The following is a 17,468-nucleotide window of genomic DNA, read 5'->3' as shown; positions in this document are numbered from 1 at the left end:
AATGGGCATCAACATATGGCAATACAGTTATCAAAAGGTCTATAAATGTAAAAGAAATGTCCATACATGGGCTCCCACTTCTGCAGTGTCAGCAGTCTCCATTCTGGGTAGGGTCTGAAGGCAACAAGAGAATAGAGAGAGAGCACCACTGTCTGAATATAGCTTATGTGGCAGTACACAGGTGAAAAATAAAGTAATGCAGTCACATGAGATCAGATAAATTGAGCATGTAACAAGATGCTCTGCAAGACTTCTGGCGGGGGGCGATCTTACAAGTTATGCCAAGGAACTTGGGTAGGGTAAAATAGAGGGGGCATGCCATTCTCAGTGTAGCATATTTTATTTAACCAGGGCTTGACAAATTTGCTTGGAATCTAGGAACCAGCTTAAAAAGTTAGGAGCCAGGTCGGTAATAGCGATCCGGACCTGTCCCCGGCCTGACATGGAGACGAGTGAGGGGAGGATAGTGCCCCCCCCCCCCCCCCGTCTCCAAGTCATTGCCCATATCTCTTAGAGGGACATTTTATTTTATTTATTTATTTTTTTTGCATTTTAGTGTAAATAGGAGATCTGAGGTCTCTCTGACCCCAGATCTCATATTTAAGAGGACATGTCATGCTTTTTCTATTACAAGGGTAAAAGTTTGTCACCATTCCATGAGCGGGTGCAATTTTGAAGCGGGACATGTTTGGTATCAATTTACTCGGCGTAACATTATCTTTCACAATATAAAAAAAAAATTGGGCTAACTTTACTGTTGTCCTATTTTTTTTTATTAAATACATTTTATTTTTCCCAAAAAAAAAGTGTGCTTGTAAGTCCGCTGCGCAAATATGGTGTGACAGACAGTATTGCAACAACCACCATTTTATTCTCTAGGGTGTTAGAATAAAATATATATATGTTTAGGGGGTTCTAAATAAAGGGAAGGAGATAGGCAGGCAATAAAAAAACAGGCAGAGGAAGCTCCATTAGCATTGCTGGTTGTCATACTAACGGCCACCACAAGAGTGCGCCAGATTATAGAAGGAATCATAAGACCGCAGGCCTCAAAGCCGCGGCCTCAATTACTGGCCGCCAGCGGAACGGCCCGAAGCGATCACGCTGGGGGGGGGGGGGGGGGGGTCCACGGAGACAGGATACCCCCAGCTGTGCTATGCCAGGTTGCTAATTCTAGTCGCAAATGCGACCTGGCGCCTGGGTTTTGTTGAGCCCTGTATTTAACCATGATTATATTGGGTAATAATGCAGCTGTACCAGTGTCTGTAACTGTAACAGTGGCGCTCTCTCCCTCCTCTCCTGTTGCTTTTTTTTCTCTCCTCCTCATCCCACTGGCTTCATAACACAGTTTAGGGCTATTAACCCTACATTGTATATGGAGAAGGCAGGCACACGACTGACTAGGAGGGATGGAGGAGGCCTTAAAGAGTAAATGCATGTATTGCTTCTCTTATCCCTGTGCTTTTATACTTAATGAGTCTTTAACCCTTGCAGTGTGGGGATAAAAAAAATGGTGTGAAAAGTGGGTAATTCATAATGTAGAAAGACAGTGAAGGTCCACTTTAAAATAAATATGTGTGTGAACTGAGTAAAATTTTGCAGTATGAACTTGCACCATGGAGGAGATTTCATCTGACTTGCCGTTGGTAGTACTATTGCAGAATAGAGAGAAGCTCAGTGACTGATTTGGGACTCACAATTCTCACACAGACTGCAATGCTTCTGGCAGCCCTGTTAGGACCTGGTGTGTGTCCAGGAAGTGACAGTATGTTTTCTGTTCTCTTCCTTCTTGTCCCAAAGGGAATAGAGCACTGACATGCACTGCATAGTTCCAGTATGAATGCAGCCCTTCTTTGCCGGAGGCGGCTAGCTCATCATTTTAAGATATGTGCCCCGTCACCCAGAGCTTTATAAATGTTCATTGGACATCTCCACACTGAATCACAGCGACTTCCTGAATCACAATGATCCTGACTGGATAAAAAAAAAAAAAGTACCGGTACTTTCCTTTGTGTAACTAGATATGAATTCCCTTGCTCTGATGCCTTGTATACGGTTAATGGGGCATGAACCTATGTTTTCACTGTGATAATTAGATTTTTTTTTTTTGTGTACATGGTAAAGTCCTTTCTTAGCTAGCCATGCATGGTGAAAATTTCGGCCAGCTACCACTAAACCGGATAAAATTTGCTCAGATTGTGGTTCTGTTGGTCACCTACTGCTCGACATCCCTCAATTTAAAAATAAAAGATGCTTGGCAGAAAACTGTCAGCCAAACAGCGTCTGCATCTACCGGATGGAGGCACTGTTTGGATAATTTGACAGCTGACCCTGCAGTCACCATAGCGGAAGACTCATTCTTGTGTATGGTCAGATTAAATTCTTTTTTGCTTTGGTCACAGACCTTGCTGTTCAGTGGTCTGTATTAAATTGTGATGTTGAATACATTCTGTGTATACAGGGATCTGGAACTCTGAAACGCGAAGTGCATTTTCAGTAAACCTGTAACGAACGTCACCCTCTGGGTCTTTGCAACGATCAATAGAATGGCTCACTGTAGCTTATGTATGGGCGAGCTTTCCACTGCAGGGCCTGCACTTGGCTGGCAGGGGGTAAATTGGGCACATACAGCCTTGGTTCTGTAGTTTAGGCTCCATGCACATTTTTTGAGCTTCCGCGTCTAGGAGCAGAAACTCTCCTAAATGCCACTAATGGCGTGTTTTAGGCTTTATTTTATTTTTTATTTTTTTATGGCAAAAAAAAAAAATATATATAATATATTATAAAGTTTGGACAGACCAGCCCCATAGGCTCACCCCAAGAAGGGAACACAAAAGGACAGTCATGCAGGACAATAAAGTAGGCTTTAGAGGCTGCATAAGAATTGAGCAAATAGGGCTATTCCAAAATATGCAAGTTTTAGACAAAACAAGGTTTAATCTTTATCGGGGGGGGAACCATGTGTAACTTATAGGTAGAAATTAGAGCTGCACGATTAAAAAAAACGCGATCTCGATTCACCCTCCCTTACAATCTCTTCTGCTGAGTAGGCGATTCTTTCATATAAACAAGTGCAGAGATTATCTGCTCACTCAGCTGTCAAAAGAAAGCATCTGGGACAATCTGCCAAGTGTAGAACTTGAAACATTGTAACTAATGCTTCTTAGATCAAAGGGAAAGAACTTCTTGTGTAAACAAATAATCTGGGCAGTCTTCCAAGCTTTCAACCAGTGTAAATGCAAGAAGTTTAACCACTTAAAGTCCAAATCTTTTTCTGACACTTAAGTTAAAATCAATATTTTTTGCTAGAAAATTACTTGGAACCCCCAAACATAATAATCAAAAAAAAAAAAAAATTGTATATAATATAATATTCTCAGAGACCCTAGGGAATAAAATGGCAATTGTTGCAATATTTTTGTCGCACTGTATTTGCCCAGCAGTCTTTCAAATACAATTTTTTTGGGGAAAAAATACACTTCAATAAATAAAAAATAAAAAAACACAGTAAAAAGTTATCACAATTTTTTGTTTTGTTTTAATGTGAAAGATGATATGCCGTGAGAGAAACGTGATCTATCTTCTAAGCAAAAAAATTCTCATTTTAGCCAGAATCGTGCAGCTCTAGTAGAAATGCCTTATTCCTCGCTCATCCTGGTATGTGGGCAGGTCTTTGGCATCCTCAATTATAATACAGGACCACTGTACCATCATAAGGGGGATCAATCGACTTGGGTACAGAAAACTTGCTCATTCATGGTTTGAATCTTGGCTGAACGAGCAGAGATTTGAGCCATTTTATGGTCCTCTTAAGTATATGCAGAGCAGACACACCCCGCTCCCTCTGGATGTAAGCTGACCACCTATCTGCTCGCACTCAACTGCTATCCGATCCAATCTGCCAGATAGATGGGGAACAGATCCCCATCCATCTTAATAGTTTGGATGCTGGCAGGTGTCAGCGGACATGTGTCCATTGATATTCGCCACTCAGTGGCGGAGACAGGAGGCAATGACTAGTGAACACGATCAGTCCGTCCGTGTGAAAGGGTCCTAATGACGGCACACAAACAAATTCCCCCATCCAGACAAGTGAGGTGAACATTGCATTCTCACAGTGGAACTACTGATCAGCAGCTACAGCCAATTGTTATATTCACTTCTGTTGAGCGGGAACAGCCATAGATGTACCAAAAATGTCTGGTCCCTCTGAACCGGCTGCATTTTGATCCATCAGCTCTTTGTTGCAGTAAGACCTTCCCTTTATGTTCTAGAGATGAAGGGTTTCTGCAATCCAGCAATAAGGTCAGCTACATATGCATTGATTTCTTTCACCAAAGCCCGCAGGGGAAACGCATAGACTCCTCAATCTGTTAACAGCATGGATAGAGGGATCTACTCTGCTGTCCATCATATTCTTCTCCCGATGGCCAACCAACAGTAGCTCAAACCAGGGGTCTCCAAACTTTCTAAACAAAGGGCCAGTGTATTGTTCAGACATTAGGGGGACAGACTGTGGTCCCCCGGGAGAAGAAAATGCCCCAACGTCAGGGGGAGTAAATGCTGCCTCTGACTTGGTGTTCAGTGGGAGTAAGAAAAAAGAGACATAGCATCTCTGGTCAGTAGGATGGGTAATGGAGGAATAGTGCCCCATTATTCGCATTTTTGGGGCAAATGGTGCTCCATAGCTGGTGTTAGTAGGAGTTCTGGCACACCAGGGGCTGGATAAAGGCAGGCAAAGAGCCACAGTTTGGAGACCACTGGTTTAAACCAAAAAAATTCTGGAAAGCCATGTCTTGATATACAGTACATATGAGCATATACCACAAGTGTGGTATATATTCATATGCATATCCAGACATAATTTTTCATAATTGTGACTTTTTTTTTTTTCTTTTTTGCTTATTCTTGTAGCGCTGATAAAGGGGGACTGGTGTTGCCCCCAAAAGGCATTGGCTTAATAATGGATTTTATGGTTTAAGCTACTGTTTGGGAACCCCTGCTGTATGGGAGCTGCCTTACCAGAACTATTGAGCTTGTTTTGAAGTTTTTTTTTCTTTCATCTGACTACACTTACAAAGTCTAAAAATTCCCAGCGCCTCTTTGCGTTTGTTGTTCTGGAGTCTGTTGTATTCTGACAGCAGCTACTCCATCTGGTTGGCTGCATTTACTTTTTGGCTGAAACTTTTCCATCTGGCACCTTTGATTTTTCAGATCGAAGTTTTCTGAGCTGGGTGGTGTCAGCAGGGCCAACCATGCCTTGAATTTTGTTTGGCTGTATGGCCAACATAAGAGAACTTTGCAGGGCTGATGTCTGCTTGAAATTTCAGTTAAACAAGAAGGACTTTTTCATCAGTTAAAACAGAAGTTAGGGGTTGACTGGATTTCTTGCAGATTTAAAAACAATAACACACTGGAAAATGTGTTTATTGCAGAGAAGTACTGATTTTTCTTTTTCTCTACATTTTTTTGCCTAAACCTTTTAAATTGTAACTGACTGTCCAATCAGACAATATACACCTTTTATATAGTTGTGCATGTTATTTCGCTAAATTGAGGGAGTGGTGAGCGCAGTGAATAGGAGGCCTTCACCTGGAAATTACTTTTTCCTGAGTTTCATTGCTGGAGATTTCCGTTTATTAAAGGGGAGGATCTAAGTTCAACAGTCTATAAGTGATTGGTTGGCTCTAACTGAACACCAGCCTCAAAACTGGTGTAGTAATCTATCGTGGGTTGACTCTTGCAGGATATTGCAAAAATGAATGCTATAAAGTGCATATGGTAAAATGTGAAAAAAATGTATAACTTGACAATTAAAGTGGTTGTAAACCCTTACAAACCACTTTGACCTACAGGTAAGCCTAGATTAAGGCTTACCTGTAGGTCCAAGAAACATCTCCTAAACCTACACGGTTTAGGAGATATTTGCCGAAAGACAGGCGCCGCTGTCTACGGCGCAGGCGCACTGAGCACGCCGCTGTCAACAGCGATATGCCGCGAGTGGCGGCTCCCGTGCGCATGCTCCAGACTACAGGGGACAGCTGTGACTTCGCTGGCTCCTGTGTCAGGTAAGTGACACATAATGGACTACTATGCGATGCATAGTAGTCCATTATGCTTTACCTTTGCAGGGAATCAAAGAGGAAGTAAACCTATCAGGGTTTACTTCCTCTTTAAGAGAAACTAAAGACAAAACTTTAATAGGGGCCCGGGGTTATATCCTGTCAGGCTTTTTTTTTTTTTTTTTCTCCCTGAGTTTGAGTAAGGTTCCATTCACACCTGAGTGATCCGCTCATGATTCAAAATTGAGGCACACTCATGCGATACCATTGCTTTTTTAATGGCACCCCCAAGTCACGGCAAACCACAAATTGCAATTTTTAGTGTGATTTATTGCACCATGATTGGGGTGTCATTAATAAGGAATGGTATCACACAAGTGTCCTGTCAAATTGTGGTCAGACTCGTGGCGATTTGGATCGCTCGGGTATAGGTGTAGATGGGGCTGCTTTTTTTTTAATTTATTTTTTTTTCTTTTTTTTTGTTTTTTTTTTTCAATAGAGGAGATTTCCCTTCCATTTCTGTCCTATGGCCAAAACAGAAAGTGAGAAGAAATCTTTCCAAAGTGGGGGAATTCTGGGGTGTCCCCAGAATTAGAGTCCTCATTATAAGATTTCTCCTCTATTACTATATGGTGACAACCCAAAATTTGGGACTTTCTTTTTACTTTCACTTTTGATGATAACCATAAACGGAACAAATGGAGATGGGGAATCCCCCTAAATGAGGACACTGACAGGTGACTTAATCCCCTACACTATATCCAATTTTTTTTTCCGGTAGTACACTTTAACATACTGTTCTGAAAATATTGTTTGTGAATTTGGTGCCTATGTCTGCGCAGTTGGAGGTTAGGATTGAAGGTATTTCTCAATGTCTTGCAATGTAACTACAATATAGGCAGTTATTGCCTTTTATCCTGTCCTAGAAGAGATACTGGGCACTGAGTAAAGCCAGCTGGGTGCTAAGATGTTGAATTATTATTTATTTATTTTTTTTGGTATAGCTCTATTGTAAAAGTCGGTTATTTGCTAAGTGCTCTTTAGCACAGTTTCATTGCAACTCTGTTTACATGCCACTGTTTGCACCTGCTGAGTCAGACCAGGAAAACGTATGTTCATGTGAGGCTTTGTTTAACTACTATTCATTTTATATTGACTTAAATATATCTGTTATGGTGCGTAAATAAAGGCACACTCTGTTTTTGGTGAGGGTATATCCGCTCCTTTTACAGTGTTCTCACCTGCCACATTGTTCTGCCAGGTCAAACGTTTCTTGGTTATATAACATCTGCCAAAAAAAAAAAGTTATCCATGTTCTAGTATAATTTTCTTCTGATCTTAAAATGTATCCAGGCCTAAGGACAAAAATGTTATAGTTTCCACTTGCTAATCCTTAGAAGTGGCGGCTGCATTCGTGTTGAGGATAACTAAAGCATGGTGATTTCATAGCACTTTGGGATGAATCCACCCTGGGAAATGGGGACCCCAAAAAAGGTCATTTTACTCCAACAAACTTTGACATTCATGGGTTTTCTGCAGCTGCTCAACAAAATTTTTTTTTTTTTTTTTTTTTAATCCCTAATGCAACCTTTTAAACCGGTCACACACTAGTTGAATTTCCATCAGTTTCATTCATCTGAAAATTACACAGTGGGTGTTCCTGTTGGCTCCCAAGTTGAAAATTTGTTGGTCAAACAGTTTCTACAGGCCAGCTCTTGAAATGCAATCTCCACAGCGGGAAATTGGGCAGACAATAGATGGTGCAAATTTCTTTCCTGCAACCACGGGCTGCAGGAAAGAAAGTTGCATGATTCCTCCATCAACATCGACAGTGTTGACGGGGGGGTCTCCTTCAGCCGAGCAGTTGTCTTCTCCCAGGCAGGAGTGGACGTGGGAAGCTCTACCTGCTGGAAGAAGACAGTGATTATTGCTAGCAGCTATAGCAGCCGCATGCGATAATCATAAGCGAATAGGGCAGGCTGGGGGGTACATTCAGCCTGCCCATTAATGGTTTGAATCTTGGCTGGTTCAGCAGGAACTGGCCGAGATTCGAACTGTGTGCAACCAGCCTTAGATGTTGTCCCTTCCGCATTTGTGGTCTATTTTGAAGGCCAAGATCACCTTTTTGCATCGTGTTGCACCTGTATTTAGTGTGTAACGTGATGCAAATGCCTCCACTCTACCCTTAATTTAAGATTCACTCTCTAATTCTCCTGATCACCAATATCACTGGGAATCAAAGTAAATGAACGTGAGGGCATCATCCCGTTATCTTTTCAGCCTCCATGTCTTTTTTCCCTGTCATCCTAGCGGCTGGCTTGCTTGGATGGCTTTTACAGGCAACAGGAGAAGACAAAGAAAATTTGGAATGGCTGCGCTTAGGAAAAAATTTCAGGTTGCTGCTGCCCCCTGAATCCGCAGCCCCTGTTAGGAGGCTGTTTAGCTGTTTATACCATAGTAATATTATAAACGGCTCAAAAACAGGAGAAGACAACCCCCCCCCCCCCACTCTCTCCATTGGTGCCTTCCGATGCTCTACCGTGTGATCGGAAAGCCCGTGATCTGATCCGGCGGTGGCAGGTTACCACAGAGCCGGCCATCTCTGACCTCGGGAGGCCGTAAGTGACCTCACCTCTGGCTCTGACAGATGTAAACCCAGACATTTTTTTTCCCCAGAAAGCAGAGGTGTGTGTGTGTGTGTGTGTGTGTGTGTTTCTCTTCTCTTGGGCTTTCCAGGGGAGAGAAGAGATCTGGAGTCTTATAGATCCCAGATGTCTCCATAAAGAGGACCTGTCATGTTTCATTGTTATTACAAAGGGATGTTTACATTTCTTGTGAAAGGAGTAAGAGTGATCAAAGGGACAGTGTAAAATTTTTATTTTTTTTAAAAAGTGCCCTTGTGCTCGCATGCAGAAGCGAACGCATACATCATAGGTGTTCACACCACACGTGAGGTATCGCCACAAACATTCTAGCGAGAGCAATAATTTTAGCACTAGACCTTCTCTAACTCTAAGTTGGTAAACTGTAAACCTTTTTAAAGCGTCACCTATGGAAATTGTTAAATACCATAGTTTGTCCTCATTTGGTGAGCATGCTCCTTTTTTTTAAAGCATGACATGTTGGATATCTATTTACTCAGTGTACTATTTCTTCATATCTTTACCCAAAAAAAGGGTTACATGTTGTGTTTTTTGTATATATAACGTGAGTTTGGGTGTTCTGAGTAATTTTCCAGCAAAAGATGATTTTTACATGTAGGAAAGAGGACCTAGACTGGTATTGGTTGAAGTGGTAGTAAAGAGCCGCCTCTTCTCTTGTACCTACAGGTAATTTAACAATCCGATTTACCTGTAGGTGCAATGAATATCTCCTAAATGTGCACTGTTTAGGAGAGATTTTGGTTGTTAAGCCACTTTCACATCTTCATACTGTCCGTGCTGTGTCCCCCTGTGTGAGTGATTTATAAAAAAAATAAAAAAAAAGACTGATTATACCTTTCACAGCGCCCATCAGTGATCACGTGACCGGCTGGCTCTCTCTCCTTTCCCCGTCGGAGAGCTGCAGCTGAAATCACGAGGGAGGGAGAGAGAGCGCCGGCCACGTGATCGCTGAGAGGCGCTGTGAAATTTAGGTATAATCGCCTCTTTAATCACTTACACAGGGACTCAGCACTCATAGTATGACAATATAGATGTTATTTGAGCAGCAGGAGTTGCGGGGGCAAGCACTGTCACCAGCTGACAGGCGGGGGACAGACGAGAGCAGGGCTGCGGATGACTGAGGCATGTAAACTGACCACGGTGTCAGGGCTCAGCAGCCATGATGAACCATGGTCAGTTTACGGGGGGGGGGGGGCAGAAACTAGCAGGATCGGCCAGGTATTTCAGGTGTTATAGGGGTATAACGTGCTTTAACCACTTCAATACAGGGCACTTCCCCCTTCCTGCCCAGGACAATTTTCAGCTTTCAACGCTGTCACATTTGAATGACCCAAACTAAATTTTTATCATTTTCTTCCCACAAATGGCTTTCTTTTAATGGTATTTGATCACCGCTGGGGTTTTTATTTTTTGCTAAACAAAACGCCAACATTTTTGAAAAGAAAAAAAGTTTTTCTTTGTTATAAAATTTAGTTTTCTCCTTCACTGACTGACACTGAGGAGGCGGTACTAATAGATGGCACTGAGGCACTGATTGGTATTGCGGTGGGCACTTACTGCTGTGATTGGTCACAGCTGATCATGTTGTAAAGAGCCTACGTCATAGGCTCTTTGACACGATCGGCGATGCAGTGTGTTAATGACACACCGCACCACCGATTTAATACTTTGCGCGCCCCCAGGGACATCCTAAAATGCCCAGTCAGGATAATTGAGCCACATTGTGGATATCAATCCGCAGTGGAGTGGGCGGGAAGTGGTTAAAGGAACATAATCTTTAACCCAAAAAAAGAAAAACGCTTTAAAGCCTGCAAATCTCAAAAATTAATGTGACGTTGAATTTGAGAAGTACACTTTACTAATGCTGTGACCTTTTTTTCCTTTTAAGGTTTGGACCTCATGGAATCCCTGTAACAGTTCATCCTAAGCGAGAATACAAAAACAAACCAGAGGAACCTACGCAGGTACAAAGCACATCATTCCAGGAAAACCCGAAAAAAGAAATGCATAACGAAGATGGAACTGCAGATGTTTCTCCTGTCCAATCTAGTGAGCCCTGTGGAGTTCATAACCTGTGGACTTCAAAGCCACCTCCACTTTTTCATGAAGGAGCTCCTTACCCCCCTCCTTTGTTTATCAGGGACACTTATAACCAGTCAATACCTCAACCTCCTCCACGTAAAATCAAGAGACTCAAAAAGAAAATCTACAGGGAAGAACCCACTTCGATAATGAACGCTATCAAGCTAAGGCCCAGGCAGGTATTATGCGACAAATGTAAAAATGTTGTGGCAGATAAAAAGGAGGTCAGGAAGACTGGTACTGACTCTTTTAAACTAGAAGAAGGAAAGCGGAGGAGGCATGAAAGTGTAACTACTGTGAATAAAAAACTAAAAACTGATCACAAAGTAAATGGGAAAAGTCAGAATGAAAGTCAGAAGCGGAATTCGGTGTCCAAGGTTACAAGTCTTAGCCATGGCCGTGGAAAAATGGTCAGAGTGGCTTCACAAACTCATACTTCGAAAGCCCAGCTGCACACAAAAAAGGTACTGCAGAGTAAAAATATGGATCATGTAAAGGCAAGGGTAGTATTAAAAATGGCCAAAGAAAAGGCACAGAAAAAGCAAAAGGATGCATCGTCCTCCAAAAACACCCACAACAAAGTCCACTTTACACGGCGCCTTCAGAATACAAGCTCAGGGACTCTTCCACCAAGACTACGTATAAAACCTCAGAGGTACCGCAACGAGGAGAATGACTCTTCACTCAAGATTGGACTTGAGAGTTTGCGAAGCAGCAAGATTGGTATCAAGCCCCAGACCCGCCACACTGCCACCCGTTCAGCAGGTGAGGCCCCTTCAAATGGCCCTCAAGAGGCCAGCAGTGATATTAAGAACACGAGTGTCTGTGTACCACCTGACGAACAGGATGAGCAGCAAACACTGAGCAAGCGAGGCAGCAAAAGCAATATTACAGTTTACATGACCCTAAATCAAAAAGCAGACTCTTCCACTGCTTCAGTGTGTAGTAGTGATAGTACAGATGATTTGAAATCCACCCACTCTGAGTGTAGTTCTACTGAAAACTTTGATTTCCCCCCAGGCAGCATGCATGCACCTTCTTCATCATCTTCCGCCTCTTCAAAAGAAGAGAAAAAATTGAGCAATTCCTTGAAAATAAAGGTGTTTTCCAAAAATGTCTCTAAATGCATGACCAGTGATGGCAGGACCATATGTGTTGGGGACATTGTATGGGCCAAGATATATGGCTTCCCTTGGTGGCCTGCCCGTATTCTTACCATAACTATCAGTCGGAAAGATAATGGCCTGCTTGTGCGGCAGGAGGCCCGCATATCATGGTTTGGGTCCCCAACCACATCCTTTCTTGCTTTGTCACAGCTATCCCCCTTTTTAGAAAACTTCCAGTCACGATTTAACAAGAAGAGAAAAGGTCTTTACCGCAAGGCCATCACAGAGGCAGCCAAGGCTGCCAAGCAGCTCACTCCAGAAGTGCGGGCCCTTCTGACACAATTTGAAACGTGATCCCTGCCACACACGTAAGGTAGGCAAGTTTAGTGGTTTGTTTTTTTTGTTTTGTTTTTCATAGCTTAGACATATAAATATTTTTAAACATTTTTATGTGGTCTTGGCTGGAGTGAGATCTCCTCCCCCCCCCTTTTTTCTTTTTTTTTTTGTTTAAAAGTCTGCAGAGCTTCATTTGTGGCAGCCCACATTTCACTTCACTAAAGATACCTGAAAGGAACAAAATTAACTATTTATGCAAAGACAGGTCTCTACTAAACAGGCTTAAAATGGCACCACGTTTGTGTATTTACCATAGCCCCTGCCTGTTAATGTGGACCTGCCAACTGTACAAATTTTTTTATTTTTTTTTTATATTGCCTGTTTGTCATTTATTTGATCACCTGTGATAGTGGATTCATGTTATAAAGAAAATATAATGTACATAAGTTAGATTTACAGTGTAGCATTTTTATTTCTTAAATTTATTATTGGGGCGAAAGTTGAGATCAAATCTTTAAAAAAAATAAAATAAAAAATGTGGCCAGCGTGATATGGTCATATTGAACATAATTGTTAAAAAGGATAAAAATCTGATTTTTCTCCTTGCTCCTTTTTTAAGATCTGTTCTAACGAAGACATGTTGTGATTTGTTAAATGTCTCATTGTTACATTTTTTGGATGTATCTTTATCAAATGCATATTTTTTTTTTCCAGTTTGTTTTTCATTAAGGTATCTGTTTGCAGGTCAGAAATTATGAAACAAATGTAACTGTATTGCTCTGAAATGTACAAAAAGTGTAAATAAAAGCCACTAAATCTGATTTTTGTTTTGTGTGTTACTGAGAAAACTTTGCAGAGCAACTGCTTCTTAGAATGAATGTTCCAATAACTGAATTTGGGGAAGAAATAAATATGCATTGAGAGAGAATTGGCACTTCTCAGGGTGTGATGCACAGATTTATGATGAAGCGGAACACAATTAAATCTTTTCCATATAGATTGAAAACCACGTTAAATCCTACTTGTGGTCATATATATATATTTAATTATGCTAGTCCAGCGTTTATTTTTTTTTTTTAATTTTTTATTCAAGATTGGAATTTTTTTTTTTTTTTTTTTTTTTTTTATTTCTGTGTTCTTGCTAGAGAGATGCACTCCCTTTTCTTGTGGTCCCTGTTTTCTCCAGAACAGTGTGTAATGGACGATACAAACTTTTTGAGTTATCACCGGAAAAACAGTTGAAGCAAAATCTTCCACTGGAGACGCCTATCCTAGTGAAAGGGGGGTGTTTCCTCTTATTTTGGAAAGATTTCCTTTTCCTGTTGTCTCTGGGATGGGAATTGAAGAAAAATCTTCCTGGTGAGACATGGACAGTAAAAAAAAAAAACACAGGCTTGCTCTATCCAATACAAACAAAAAATCAGCTTTACATGTACTTTAAATGTTCTTGTGAGTATTGGTAGCAAGCTTGTTGCCAATTATTGGGGAGTTTTGTAAGTATGTCTGTCTATCATTTATTGCTATTTAATATAATACTGTTAATATACATTGAAAATAAGAGAATTTTTAGTCTGTTTCCTTGGGTCATTATAACTTATTATTATTTTTTTTTTTTTTTTTTATCAAATCATAGGGGTCTTTTTTAGGTTGGAACATTTATGTAACCTATGAAGTCAAAAATTGTGCTGTCATTTTCTCCTACTGCACTAATATAAACCGGTGCATGGGTAAAATTCCTATTCTTTTCATTTTCTTGAAAGATTTGATCGCTGGCTTGTGTTTTTTTTTTTTTTTTTTTTTTATTACTTTTTTAATACCTTTTTTTATTAATGAAAATAAGGAGTTCGGATGTCATGCCAGTCAGTATGCAAGTAAAGGAAAGGTGACCTTCACCATGCATTCCCTGCAATCTAATGTAGTTTTGAAGCGTGTGCATTAGGAACATACCTGCAGTGAATGTTTGAATGTCACATTCACTGCTTTTATAAATATTAGTGTTTTTTTCTAAGATTGATGCATCATTCACAACACAAATCTAACCATGCCGAAGGCAAAATTATCAGAGGATCTAACCTAGGCATTTGTTTACAATGCTAAATAAATCTCTCAGAAACCAGCTTAACTTCTAATACTGCTCCAGTTTAAAGGTGCCACAAATTCTGACAATAAAAACTTAAAGCAAAGGGTGGTGGTAAATCCGGTGAAAGATTTGTGATTACCAATGGCAACCAAACTAGTGTTCTGTTAGCTACACAAACTTGCATATGGAACAAGGCAGCATTTTTATTTCCTGGTATTACAGAAGCCCCATAATGTTTTGCATCTATTTATGCTAAGAGTGTATTCTGAAGAGATTATATTTAGAAATGTTATTGGGCACTCGCGTGCATTGAATGTGCTGTTTTATAGAATGTTTTGGTGTTACATTTTATATAAAAAACGAATTCAAAAGAATGACCATAAACTTTTAAATTGGGTAACTATCAGCTACACAATACAGCTATTTTATTTCACTAATATTGCATGACATTTTTAACTTTTGTTTTCATGTATTCTCTCCTGCAAACAGAAACTGATATTTAAGTTTTCATAACGATATACATATTTTTTTATTTGCATTTGGTCTGTGGTTTTATGAATTTTTTTTTTTTTTTTTTTTTTACATTCATCTGAAAATTGGACCATTTTATGTTGAATATTTCATAATTCTGGTATCCATCTTTTTATCACTTTTTTCTTTTACCTACTAGAAAAACAAAGTATTTTTTGTGGTAGAAAAGAGTCGGCGTCCTTGGGCCCCTTTCACATTTTCAGAGTCCGCCCGCTCAGCAGGGGATCTCTGCTGATCAGGCAGATGACAGATCCTTGTCTGCTCCGCTGATGCAGCGCGAACATGAACATAGCCTGCTGTCCTCTGTTGCTAGATGGAAACAAACCACCCGATGGATAGGGAATGGGTTTTTAGCGGACCGTAAAGGATGTCGGCAAGTGTCAGTGGTCAGTCATCCGCTGCTCCATAAATGACAATGGATGGTCCGATCAGGTCAGTCTAAAAAACTGACAGGTTGACCTGAAAAGGGTACCTTAGATCAGTGGTCATCAACCCTGTCCTCAGGCCCATTAACAGGCCAGGTTTTATGTATTACCTTGGAGATGCAGACCAGAATACTGCAATCACTGAGCAGCAAATGCTATCACCTGTAATGTATTTCAGTTATCCTGCAAACCTGGCCTGTTAGTGGGCCCTGAGGACAGAATTGATGACCACTGCCTTAGATGGTTCAGTTTGCAGAGGTGCCCGATGTGGTATTCTTATCCTTGCTCCCAAATTCAGATATTTGAAGGGTTTTATAGCTCATTTAGATTGTCTATAGTGCGTTTTTTATTTAGCAACATCCAGTGTTTTCCTCCCCCCCCGGGGGGCACACACCTGTTCTGCTCCCTCCAATTTTAGTTTTTAGTATCTTGCATATAAGCATATCAATATAAAATCAATTATAATGTAAACAAAATTATAATCAATATATTGGGGTTGGCTTTACAATAACTGTGTGTAGCCACTTTAAAGGCATTACAGCTTGCTTGTAAGGATAGTGGGTGGAAACCTGCAAGTCATTATTTACAGGCTTGTGGCCAACTGTGCATGCTGGGGTATAGCATATAAAGTATGCTGGTACTTGTATATTACAAGTTAAAAAAAGGTTACAAAGGAAAGTTGTGTGTTTTTTTTTTTTATTTTTTTTATTTTTTTTCTTGATGCATTCTGTCAGCAATGTTCGGACATGGTTAATGTTTTGAAACACAGCTCCCCACCTCCCTTAAAAACATTAGGGAAAACTAAATAGAATCTTTCAGTCCTGAAGTTTTCAAAAAAGACCATGAAAAAGGTAAGCAGAATTTTTATATATATATATATATATATATATATATATATATATATATATATATATATATATATATATATAATATTCTAAAAAAAAAAAATCCTGTTAATGCTATGTAAATAGGAGCATGAGACGTAGGTTTCATCGATCCACAAACCTAGGTGTAATCCCAGTTTGGCTGCAAAAAAGGGAAAACATATTTTAACAGGTATGAACTTGGTAGGCATTACACTGGGCATAATTGCATGCAATGTATTCATAGCATAGAGTCCAGTCATACTCCCAGCTAAATATTTCAGTGTAGGGTACTTTGGATTTGTTTTTTACAAGAATGAAAGACGGGGGAGCAAAGTGTTTGTGTGTGTGTGTTTTTTTTTTTTTTCTCTCGTTCATTAACAGACACAGCACTCCCTTATTCAGAACCATAGGGCTATATTGCCCCCTACAGGAGTAGGACACTAGGCAGACAAAAAGACTTGTCTACGCCCATTGGTAGTCCTAGGTGATATACACCCCCTCTCTGCTATAGGCCTTCATTTTTTTTTTCTGCCTAGTCAGCAGTAAGGACCTAGTTCCCTGCTGGGATCTCTAGTCCTGGCAAATTTTATTTTTTGTTTGTTTTCCTGGATTTTTTTCCCCGTGAGATCTGCAGTCAACTGCCGGAATGGGCGATGGGCTGGACACTTGATCCAGTGGTTTCCCCAGTCTGGCCGGTGAGTGCAGGCCTGCAGCTATGCACTAGGTCAGCCACGACATAGCCCCACTGGACAGGGGCTGGCTCTGCGAGTTAAATGTCTCGCAAGGTTGCATATGACCATGTCTCTGCTCGAGTCGCAGAGTCCCTTGTGATCGACAGCCCTCCACTTTAGTGGTGAGGAGGTTCTGTCTGTCCCCCTCTCCCCTTGGTGGGTTTGCATTGGACGTGGGCCCCACTCCGGGTGGGTTGGTCCTGCGGGTTTCCCTCCGCCCTTACACCCTCTCTTCCTGGGGTGGATGGTCTCCTGGTAGCCCCCTTTCCTCCTTTTTATTCTCTCAATGGGGTAGTGTGGTGCCATGATGGATCCTGGGGGATGGGTTTGAGTACTGGTGGGCAGGGGGTGCGCACCGCCAAGTGCAGTGCTTACCGGGGGGGAAGGCACTGGGTGCTCCCGGGTGTCCGGTACTTGGATCCTCATTCTCTCTTTCATGGGCTTACCTGGGGTCTGTCAGTCTCGTGTAGTGGGGCCGGCGGCCATTTTGCCATAGCCGGCATCATTTCTCCCTAGTGCCTGCTGACTTCTTATGGTTGGCTGCCATGATTTGGTGTTTTTAGTGCTCAGGCAGCGGCGGCCATTA

General features: G+C 41.1%; 1 protein-coding gene across 3 annotated transcripts in view; it reads left to right on the top strand.

Moving 5' to 3' along the window:
* The window catches only part of PWWP2A (PWWP domain containing 2A), a 63,041-nt gene that overhangs the window by 31,963 nt on the left and 13,610 nt on the right, over window positions 1-17,468 (top strand). For 2 of the 3 annotated variants that reach the window (XM_077468433.1, XM_077468435.1), the window contains exon 2: window positions 10,614-13,070. In XM_077468433.1, coding sequence (XP_077324559.1) covers window positions 10,614-12,267 — 1,654 coding nt within the window. In that variant the 3' untranslated portion in view covers window positions 12,268-13,070. Of the gene's footprint in view, window positions 1-10,613; window positions 13,071-17,468 lie in introns of those variants that run through there. The other variant, XM_077468434.1, reaches the window with a different exon arrangement.

The sequence above is a fragment of the Lithobates pipiens genome, unplaced genomic scaffold (genome assembly GCF_037356315.1).
Source record: "Lithobates pipiens isolate NorthernLeopardFrog02 unplaced genomic scaffold, aLitPip1_a1.2 Scaffold_8, whole genome shotgun sequence".
Lineage (NCBI taxonomy): Eukaryota > Metazoa > Chordata > Amphibia > Anura > Ranidae > Lithobates > Lithobates pipiens.
This window is presented reverse-complemented; position numbering and strand designations above follow the sequence as displayed.